The sequence below is a fragment of the Austrofundulus limnaeus genome, unplaced genomic scaffold (assembly GCF_001266775.1).
Source record: "Austrofundulus limnaeus strain Quisiro unplaced genomic scaffold, Austrofundulus_limnaeus-1.0 Scaffold32, whole genome shotgun sequence".
Taxonomy (NCBI): Eukaryota; Metazoa; Chordata; class Actinopteri; order Cyprinodontiformes; family Rivulidae; genus Austrofundulus; species Austrofundulus limnaeus.
The window spans coordinates 745,912-756,570 of record NW_013952434.1 but is presented as its reverse complement, the minus strand read 5'-3'; the positions used below and the strand labels follow the sequence as shown (position 1 = coordinate 756,570).

Below are 10,659 nucleotides of genomic sequence, written 5' to 3'. Positions count from 1 at the left end.
AGACATTCTGTTCACGTGAGCAGCTGTCAGTCAGCACCTGTCAACCTCCAGACGCACGACGGAGCGTCTGAACCAATCACTTTTGTTGGCATTGATCAGCTGACTGATTTAAATAAATCTTTAACATTCATGAGGTACTTTACATTGACTGTTTATGGTTGAATGTGGGTGTGTAGAGGGTAGAACCTGAGACGGGACCTTGTGCGCAAACTCTGACGTGTGGCTGTGATTTATAAAGGAAAGATGCGCAGAAACATGCGTACGCACTGTTTTATAAATCTGAATTTTTTTTGGCGTATGCCATTTCYGCCTTTTGTCCGTACGTTCACTTTTAGTATGGTTTCCACRCAATCCTTTATAAATGAGACCCCAGGTGCTGTTAAGTTCAGCATTTTTACTTTTTTATGTGTATACAACTACAGAATGAGTATTCAATACTTCTGCTATAAATTAACAAATACACAATAGAAATTTGGCTAATATACTCACACTGCATCACTTTCACCTCCTTTCCCAAAGGCATCCAGAGCCCCTTGGTGGGGGCGTGAGCAAGGAAGTTTCTGGCGTCTTCATTCCCCGGATCAGCAGGAATACAGTCCTCTGGTTTCTCTTCATACTCCTGTGACAGAAAACTATCATTGTTATCAACACTAAAATGTTTCAAAAATAACCTTAAACATAGTATGTCGTGTCTGCACTCTTTACAGTCAGCAAAACATTACCTTTATATAACCTGGTGGAGGTTTTTCATAGCTGCAAAAAACGAGATGTGATAGTTTTTACGTTTCTAAAAGTCATACTTCCGTGTGCGTGCTTCTAAACACATTAAATTTACTCACAAAGTCTCGATATGCTTCAGTTTTTGAACCTCTTGGCTGAGTTTCTTGGTTTGTGTGTGGAGTTTTTCCATCTCATGTTTGGGCGTCTTGTGTTTYTTGTGCTCTCGTCTGTCTTCGCGCTCCTTCTCTCTTCTTCGCTTTCTGTCCGACATTTTGACGCAAACGGACAGTTCTCCCTCAAAAACATTAACTCGGGTATATTTTGTGATGCGTGCAAGACACCTTTACTTAGAAACTTCTGTAAACAGTCTGGTCTCATCACTGCTAACAGGCTATTTAGCAAACATTGCGGCGGAACGGATCTACTTCCGGTCCAGCTGGGTGGATTAGTAGAGTCGAGCGCCCCCTGCAGGCAACAGGCATAACATTCTTTACATTTGGGTCATTTTATCTCGAAGCAAGTTCATCTTTATTTGACCAAATAAATAAATAAAAACATTGTGATCAAGATCTCTTTTACAAGTGAAATGATCTCTTTACGTCTTATATTGCTTTAATTTTAAACAGACCTACCATTTTTTAGATGTTTTGAATCACCACTGTAGTTGCTGCCATATTTTCACATTTATTGCCACATTGTGTTTAAGWATTTTTAGACAGCTCGAATCTTCTSTTAGTAAATACTTAGTTATATTTGCTCTCTTTATGGTTACTTGAATGACTTACAACAAAAGAAATGTTGAATTATTTTCAATCAAGCTCTTGAATAAGTAATATTTCCRAAGATCACACTTTGTTTTAATAAAAGCAAAGGATATTCAGCCCCAGAGCTTTATACTGTTGGGGTCTTGTACAATATCTTCCTAAACAATTACCTATTTGTGTGTCAGGTAAGCAAGATGTGGTGCAAGAACCACCTTATGATAATAAATACAGCTTTAATTAATTAAAAAAATCAAACAATGCAAGTCATGTATGCTGTATATAAAAATGTATCAATAAAAACTTCAGATAACAAACAGAACATTTTTGAGTGAAAAGGTTTTAATTTGAGAATCGCAAACAGCAGTTTGAATATAAAAGTGAGGTATTTGAAAATTTCGACATCTTATTCATCGAGCAATATTTACAACAGTGTACAGATTTAGCCAATACAAAATGCACAAGGTAAATTGTTTTTCATTTACATAATATAGCAAAGGATTTTATAAGACAATGAGGTTCTCATTGTGGGTTGGCATCTTTCTAAAGTTTACAAAACACTGAATAATAAATTCTTTCTGTAAAGAGTTTAGATAGAAGTGACTGTACAATGTGATGAACTAATGAAATTCCTCCTAAATTATAATTACCAGTACAAATAATATAATCTAGTTTCTTCACATTTAAAAACATCATGGCAAATAAATTATTCCTCTGTCTGTCTGTTTATACAAATGCACGTACTCATTTTCTCACTATAGAAGACAAAAATCTAAAAGTGATTCAACAAAAACATATGTGTTATCATTGCATGTGATGAATATTGATCACATACATTCCCCTTTAAAAATATCTGATTAAATGTATAAAAATAACAAAAATRGAGAAAGGTAATGGCATGAACATCAGCTTGTTGTGCCACAGCAAAATGCTGCAATAGTGAAAATACTAAGAGTGAAAACTCCAATTTGAGAGCTTACAAGATACGTGATTTAGATTAGACAGAGGAGGTTTTGCCCTCGACCTGAATAAAAAGAACACAGGTTAACAGGTTACAAGCTCCGTGCTCTCAGTCCTTACCATCAGGATTTCAGGAGCGCCACCCCAATCAGCCCACCAAGTCGGCTCAGAAACCTAAGTCAGTTTCCCTTTAGCCTCAGGAGAAAACAAGGTGGAATAAGAGACTCCTACTCTTGTTTTTTAAGAGTTACAATAAAATAAAGTGCATTTGAGAGATGCTCAAAGTGAGGACAGGAAATCCTTCAGGCCTCCCTTCTTGSTGCCCTGGTTGTCGTCTCGCAGGAGGATCTTGCTGAGACGCTGGACGACCCAGTTTTTCGTTTTCGAGGAAGACTTGGAGGAAGTGGAGCTCGATCCTGACACATTGGAGGAGATGGAGGATCTGCAGGGAGGAATCAAACAGGAAACWAGTTCAAATAGATCTTCTTGCGAATAAAGCTAGTTCTCAGTTTAGCTAGGTGGGGTTGTATTTAAAGTTTAACTCGGAGGGTACTCACCTGGGTGTGTTAGCAGGACTTTTTCCARGAGGTCTGGGGGTTGTGCTGTTAGACCCGCTCCTGGACTGAGGAGTCTTGTTCTTACCGGCGCTCCCTGGTGTGCTGTGGGTTTTAGAGATGGTAGAAAGGAAATCCCTGTTTACGCCTTTGTGTCTGGATGTCCTGCTGCAGACGTGGCAGGTGGCCATCTGAGAAAATAAGAGGAAAAGAACACAACACTTAAAACTACATTTCTCTCAGACATAATGAGATTAAGGTGAAGTTACCTCGAAAAAAACCCAACAAATGCCCTTAAACTACAAACATTTYAGCTTCTATTCTCAGACATACTTAAGGTTCTGAGTGACTCCTGCAGCACAGCGAGCGGGGTTAACCCTGCTCTATGAGATTGAGGCCAAAAGATTTCACACATCAGCCACGTCTACTGTGATCCCACAGCTGAGCGACCGTTTCCAACGCCGTCCAGGAAAAATACATTCCTGAGACTTGACAGCTGAGGATTTCTTTAAGCCTCGCCAAACTTAATATTACCTTTCAGCGTTTTCAYAGATATGAAAATAGCTGTGAAAGGGCTAGATGGGGCTGTTGCTGTGCAGCTCTGCCCATACACTGCTGATGCTGGTCAGCTTTGTGAACTTAATACTATTAATCTTTTTATTATTTAACTTAAACAGCTGGAGATCTTGGTTATATCTGCTCATGCTAGACACACTTAAAACCAGTTCTCACACAGATGCATGCAGACAATTTTGTCTTTGTGCAAAAATAATAAAAACAAAAACATTCAGACACTTAAAGGTCTAATGATTTAATGATTTACTTCTCTTCTCATCATTATTTATGATTAAAAACGGATGAAAACTGCTTTGCACTTGTTAAACCCATTCACTCTGTCTCAACTCAATTTAATAGGAACAAATCCACAGCTTCTTAACGAAAACACAAAGGCAAATCAATTTGAATATGAACCACGATCACTCCAAAAAATTGCATTTTTTGAAAAGTTTTTTCCTCAATTAGATCACCCACTAAAAAAAAAAAATGATTAGATTAATCATTCAAACCTCCTGCATGAAAAGCTACAAGGTTTACTTTCTGCTGTTTGAAAAATCCTCAACTATCTTATTTAAAAGCAGAGAAAAAAGCTTAACTTTCCTCCCTGAGGCAAAGTTTTTTAATTTAGCTCCAATTTAGTGTTGATTCAACAGTTCTCCAGACTCTTAGTGACTACAGTCCCATCAGTGCCTTCATGAGATCCAAAGACCAGGTTAGAACTGGTCAGAACAGACCACCCACAGCACAGGTCAATAAATCTGAGCCGAGCTGCCGACAGACGCAGATGAGATGGAGAAACTCACCGACACGAACGTAGCCATTTCAGATTCTGACAGGTGGCTGAAGTGTTGCACGAGTTGGGTTTCGACGAGCGGCGAGTTCAAACTATCGTTTAATCTGACGGAGACTGAAGTGTTTTACTACACGAGTCTGCATGTCCAGCTTATAAAGCCTGAGCCCTGCAGCTGACCCGCCCAGCTTTCCACAGAGGTGTGGCTCACAGCAGGGCTGACCAATGCTGTGCAAACAGGGCTGTCTGAACACACACAAACATGTGACATTATAAAGGCTTTATGTTCGGTCTACATGCATTAATGCTGGATTTTTTTTATCATTTTGAGCCTTATATAAAAGAAACAAGGTACAAATGACGATAATTTTTTAACACAGSAAGTGTCCTCAAGCAAAGAATCAGATTAACTGTTTAAAAACAGGGCAAATGGTGTTCAGACACCTTTTTCTGGTTGCAAACAAGTAAATTTTAGAAGAAAGTTTAAAGAGGAGGAATTTACATTGCAGAGTGAAGGATCAGTGCTGCTAAAAAGCCCTRAAGTTTAAACACAGAGGATTAGTAAAGCAGTCACTTTTCACAGCTATAATAAAATGTGCAAATTCTGAGCCAGTGAAAACTGAATTTAGTTGAATTTCTGCTTCGACACTTACTGATAGTCCTCCTATGCAACAAGATCAAATAAATGACAAAACATTAATTTAGTGCAACAGCATCATCAGAAGAAAACATGCACTTGATTCTTTCTCATTCTATTAGAGACTGAGAATTTAAATTTGACTGTTAATGAAGGAAATTTTAAATTTAGGCTCATCTAGTTATCATCTATCACAGTTACACAGTTCACGTTACTGTTACAAGACCAAAGCATTAAAAATATATATACTTAAAACACATCCATAACTGATTGGACCTCTGCAGTCTGCTGTGCATCTTAAAAAACAAACATACATTTAATTTATTTAAAAGAAATAATCTACAACCAGGAGTGGACAAAAACCTCAACAACTTTCACTACATTCCTGCAACAATGACTTTTTTTATCATTGAACTCAAAAAACAGAAAACTGCAGGCAACAAACAAACAAACAAACAAACAAACAGAAAATGTCTTCTTGGTTTCTAGCTCTGCAGCCTCCACTGTAACTTTTACTGTAAGTGATTATAGCTGTGGAGACGAAGGTGAGAGTTTAGATTTTACTGGCTTGAATTTGATGACTTTTAAATGGTTGCTGGGAAATGTGGGCTGACTCATGCTGCAGTGAGTGTGTGTATGTGTGTGTGTGTGTGTGTGTATGTGTATGTGTGTTTAAGACTGTGTGGACACGTATTTGCTACATCATGTGGACCGTTTTCCAGAAAAACACAGCCTTGTGGGAACCTAATGCTCCTTATGGGAACCAAAGCCTGGTCTTTATGGGTATGGACGCTGATTTTGGGTGGGTGATTAGGTATAGGGGAAGGGGAAGTCAATGCAAAGTCCCCAGGAGGATAGAGAAAATGTGTGTGTGTCTACTTGATGAAACACAGACAGCTGGATGCAGACTGATGTTTTCAGCTAGCATGACCTCACACTGTTTCTCCTCTACCTCCATCCCTCACAGGCTCAAATTAAAGCACTGATATGACCGGTGGAGCAATGAGCCATGCACAACATGTTTATTAAGCAACAATAATATCAAAGAGTACAAAACATCAGCTAAATGCTTGGTGCTGTTTAGTGCATAGGAAAGAAGCAGAGTAAACCTGAAATCCAATCCAAACCATCACATGTACCAGTTTAACTTGTGAACATATCTTGGAGGGAAACACGTGAGTTGGTGCTGCTGAGAGATTTAATTTTTTCATTTTGGGATTACGGCAGAAGACAAACAAGCTTATGGCAAAAGGTGAAATGTTAAGATTTTAGGTCGGGAAGGGGATAAGCAATCACTGAAACACAGATGACAGTCCTAAGTATTGTTTGTTCCAGAAAAGTTGAAATTTTAAATTGAACACATGGTCAGATGTGATCCTCTTACATATGCATACTCGTGATTATATTTAAATCAAAACAAAGCTAACACAGATGGTGACACAGAATGACTTAACCTTGATCCCACACAAATATACCATGACTGTTGAGCTTGTAATATCATGCACCGCTACAAAAGTGTCAGCAACTCTTGTTCTAGAAAGAAATTATTAAAAAGCATGTGAGGTAAAACCGAACTAGGATACTTGAAGCGAAATTCCTCATAAATTGAGAAAAGAAAAGAAATCATTAAACGACTTGGAAGAAAAAAAAGATTTTCACGCCAAATGGTGAAAAGACAAACTTAAACAAACCCAGAAGCCCAAACAGACACGTGTAAACCAATTCTGCAGATGGGCTCCGACTATATATAGCCTCTGCTCCAGAAATACCTCCCTTCCTGTCGCTCTCCCTGGTGCCAGAGGTCGGCCTGGGTCGATTAGTCTGACCTGAGCATCATGATACCCCCCGACAGGATTAAGATGAGCTGAGTAACAGAGCGGCAGACAGAATTAAAAGCCTGTTAAGACCCTTAGCTCTGATCAGCTGTCTTACAGATGTTTATAAAACGCTGATTGAGATCCAGGCTGTGAAAATCATCAGGGACCGTCGATACAACATGATGAACCTGACCGTTGGAATGCGATCGATACGTGCCGAGTGATAACCTTCCTCGAACCTGGCGGGTGCTGGTGGGCGCCTCGTCGCTAAACGCAGAGAAACTTGATCTGACTGCAGAGCTGCGACAAAAACAAGATGTCACTCCTTTCACGTCTGCCTCCACTGGTGATAAAAAGGTCACATTTTCAGAAACAAACACAGAGAAGAMAGTCTTTTATTGATCTACTCCAAAWTTCCCGTCTGCCAGGTTTGATGAAATAATGTTATTCAGATTGGGGTGGGGGGTATTATGTCTTTTCCAGGCCCATAGTTCAATTCGATACCACAATAACGTAACTGTTACCTTCAGTTGTTATGAAAAAGCTGTATATATCAAAAATACATTTGACTTTTCTTGTCTCTATAAGAACCTCCTACCGTTTCCGATAGTCCCACTTCAGCATGTCATCAAAACAATGCTTCATGCATTTACAACTCTTTGTAGGAGCGTTATATTTTGTTGTAAAAAAAAAGAAGCGACATTATATAATATTAGTTTTGGAAAATGTTAACTCAGGATACAGTTGAACCTTACTCGAATGATCCCACGTTGGATCCAGAAAGTAAATTTTTGAAGAAATTCATCGAGTACAAAGGCTCTTATAAGMTGTTTCAGCTTGGTAATTTATCTCCCAGTCATCCTCTCAAACGTACACATCAATGTTAAGCTACTTTTTGCAAAGAAACTATAAATATTAATTATTATTAAGCTATGTTTTGCAATGAAATCATGAACATCAACCATTTTTAAAGATAAATTTTGCAATGGGTGCCCTCTCCGGGTCAGGGGGGTCGCCCTGTCTCAAGTGGAGGAGTTTAAGTATCTYGGGGTCTTGTTCACGAATGAGGGAAGAATGGAGTGGGAGATTGACTTGTGGATTGGTGCTGCGTCTGCAGTGATGCGGGTGCTGTACCGGTCTGTCGTGGTGAAGCGGAAGCTGAGCCAGAAGGCGAAGCTCTCGRTTTACCGGTCGGTYTACTTTCCTACCCTCATCTATGGTCACAAGCTTTGGGTAGTGACTGAAAGAATGAGATCGCAGATACAAGCAGCTGAAATTAGTTTCCTTCACAGGGTGTCTGGGCTCCCCCTTAGAGATAGGGTGAGAAGCTCAGTCATCCGGGAGGGACTCAGAGTAGAGCCGCTGCTCCTCCACGTCGAGARGAGCCAGYTGAGGTGGCTCAGGAATCTGGTTAGGATGCCTCCTGGACGCCTCCCTGGTGAGGTGTTCCGGGCACGTCCCACTGGGAAGAGACCCAGAGRAAGGCCCAGGACATGCTGGAGGGACTATCTCGGCTGGCCTGGGAACACCTTGGGATTCCCCCAGATGAGCTGGTCCAAGTGGCTGGGGAGAGGGAAGTCTGGGGCTCTCTGCTTAGGCTGCTGCCCCTGAGACCCGACCCCGGATAAGCTGCTTAAAATGGACGGACGGATGATTTTGCAATGGGTAGAAAAGTAGCTCCATCAAGTGTTTGCTTATTGTTGTTGCTGCTAGTCTGGTGGGGCTGTGTGGGGCAGGAGCTTGACTCAGGACTGAGCTCCAGGGAGGAGCTTTATGTAAATAGGCGGTGCTTTGTACCAGCCAGTGTTTAGGCAGCTCTACATGGCTACAGGAGATTCAAGGATTTCTCAAACGAGCTTGAATGAGTCAAAGCAACTCTCGGTATGTTTTTGATGAGGGAATGACATCATAACTTAATAAAAAGTTTAATACCACCCCCCCACTAAATATTTTAGATGCTAAGCTCAGTAGCAACAGCTCTTCAGTTTGCAAAGATTTGTGTACATTTATTTCTTCGACGGTCCAACAAGCATTTCAGTGAAGTTGAGCTCTGGACTTTTTCTTCACTGGTGGTTTAGTTTTGTGTGTTTAGGATCATTGTCCTGCTGCACGGCTTGGTCTGAACAAAGCTTCAGCTGTCGGTTGGACAGATGGCCACGCATTTCACTTCTGAATGCTTTGCTCAAAAACTGCACACTTCCTAGATTCCGTGCAAAAACAAGCTCAAATCATCAACCCTTGATGGCCACAGTTGGTACGAGGCTGTTCAATATGGCCAAACATCTCCACTTCCTGCTAATCAGTCCAAACAAACCACACTTGTTCAGTCTTTTTATAGGAAACTTCATTATTGAACATCGTAATTTACCCTTCWAATATCTGAAATGTGCCACTTTCAGTTTTTTAAAGGATTTCTATGAAGTTGGTAACTCTCATGAGTTTCATTTGCTTTGAATAAATGTTTTACTTTAAAAAGATAAACTAAATTGCTGGTAATGGACTAAAATAAGTTCTGGAAAAATGGACAAAATGACCAAGAATCATTTCCTGCTTCTGTATTTTGGCTTTTTTGAAAAAAAAAATAAGCGTGATATATTTCAGGTTGTATTTGCCTTTAACATTTATTTCCTACAAATACAATAATAATAATAATAATAATCATTTAAAACACTTAGTAAAATACATGACTTTAGGGAAAAAACCCCAAAAGAAACCCATATTTTTTGCAGCCAAAGTGCAACGTTCATTTCAGTAAAGCTTTTTGCAATATAATTAATATAGTCTTTACAATAATTAATTTGTATTTATCACAAAAAAGAGATGTCACAGGCACTTTAAAATTTTAAATATTTTTTTTCATGTGCCGGGCTTCTTTGACCCAGCAGCGTTTCAAAGTGAGCAGGAATAAACCAAATGGCTTGGAGACGGATCTGAATTTAGAAATCACTGATTATTATAGGAGGTGATGAAGGGTGCATGTGAGTTTTATGTGAGAAATGCAATTAATGCTGTTAATGTGCACACATGCTGATGGATTGGGTTTCAACACAGCAGAGCGTCGGTGAGTCAAAGGATCTTAAAGCCRGACAGTGGAGGCTTACGGACCTTGATTTTTATGATTTATTGCAGTTAAATAAAACAAAGGGATTACCAAGTTCCTGTAAAGTCTTTATTAGTAATACTGAGATAAACCAAAATGTTATTGAGATGCTGTAATWTTTATTTGTAGGATTTATTCAGCTCATGTGAAGGACAAAAATACGATCTTACGCAACAATGACTACTTTTTTTTGTTTGCTCATGTCTACAGGTCATTTCAAGTCCCTAAAGTTCCACAGGATGTTTAAATTGCTTCAGTAAATCTTCACTTTCATTCCCCATTAAATCCCCTCTCAGCTTCTAGTTATGGTCTGAACATGTTCCCTCACACGATGCCCTCAGTAACCCTGTTTCTTGTCATTTTATTAAGGTGTTTAACAGCAAATATATATAAAAAAGCTGCTATAATGAGAAGGGAAAAAACTGTAAAAAAATAAAAGGTAATGAAGTCAGTTGGATAAACTGGAGAAAAGTGATAAAGAAGTTTGAAGGGTAACAATGAAAAACTGTGGAAATAAGGAGAAGATAATTACAATTTAAAGACATATTCAAGGAAACAGGGAAATTTAGGATGGTTTAAACAACTCTAATTWGTGTAATCTGTTACACAAGGAGGAAAGGAACAAACCTCTAAAAAGTGTAAAATTAGACTTGTTATTTTAAAACATTTTCAACCAAAGTAAGTGTTTAAGTTTTGTTTTGTACAAAAAAAAAACAAGAACAAAAATAAAACAAAACAAAAAATTAAAATTAAGATCTGTGT

The 10,659-nt window shown here is 39.0% G+C and overlaps 2 protein-coding genes across 2 annotated transcripts in view; both read right to left on the bottom strand.

The window, feature by feature from the left end:
- The window catches only part of rp9 (RP9 pre-mRNA splicing factor), a 9,025-nt gene extending 7,865 nt beyond the window's left edge, over positions 1-1,160 (bottom strand). Inside the window, exons 1-3 of the mRNA XM_014005670.1 lie at positions 840-1,160; positions 723-753; positions 490-619 (exon numbers count right to left, since the gene is read on the bottom strand). Of these exons, the coding sequence (XP_013861124.1) occupies positions 490-619; positions 723-753; positions 840-991 (313 nt within the window). The 5' untranslated portion in view covers positions 992-1,160. The remainder of the gene's footprint in view (positions 1-489; positions 620-722; positions 754-839) is intronic.
- A 651-nt stretch (positions 1,161-1,811) lies between these two features.
- The window catches only part of rmp24 (ribonuclease MRP subunit p24), a 19,866-nt gene continuing 11,018 nt past the window's right edge, over positions 1,812-10,659 (bottom strand). Inside the window, exons 4-5 of the mRNA XM_014005669.1 lie at positions 2,999-3,186; positions 1,812-2,883 (exon numbers count right to left, since the gene is read on the bottom strand). Of these exons, the coding sequence (XP_013861123.1) occupies positions 2,721-2,883; positions 2,999-3,186 (351 nt within the window). The 3' untranslated portion in view covers positions 1,812-2,720. The remainder of the gene's footprint in view (positions 2,884-2,998; positions 3,187-10,659) is intronic.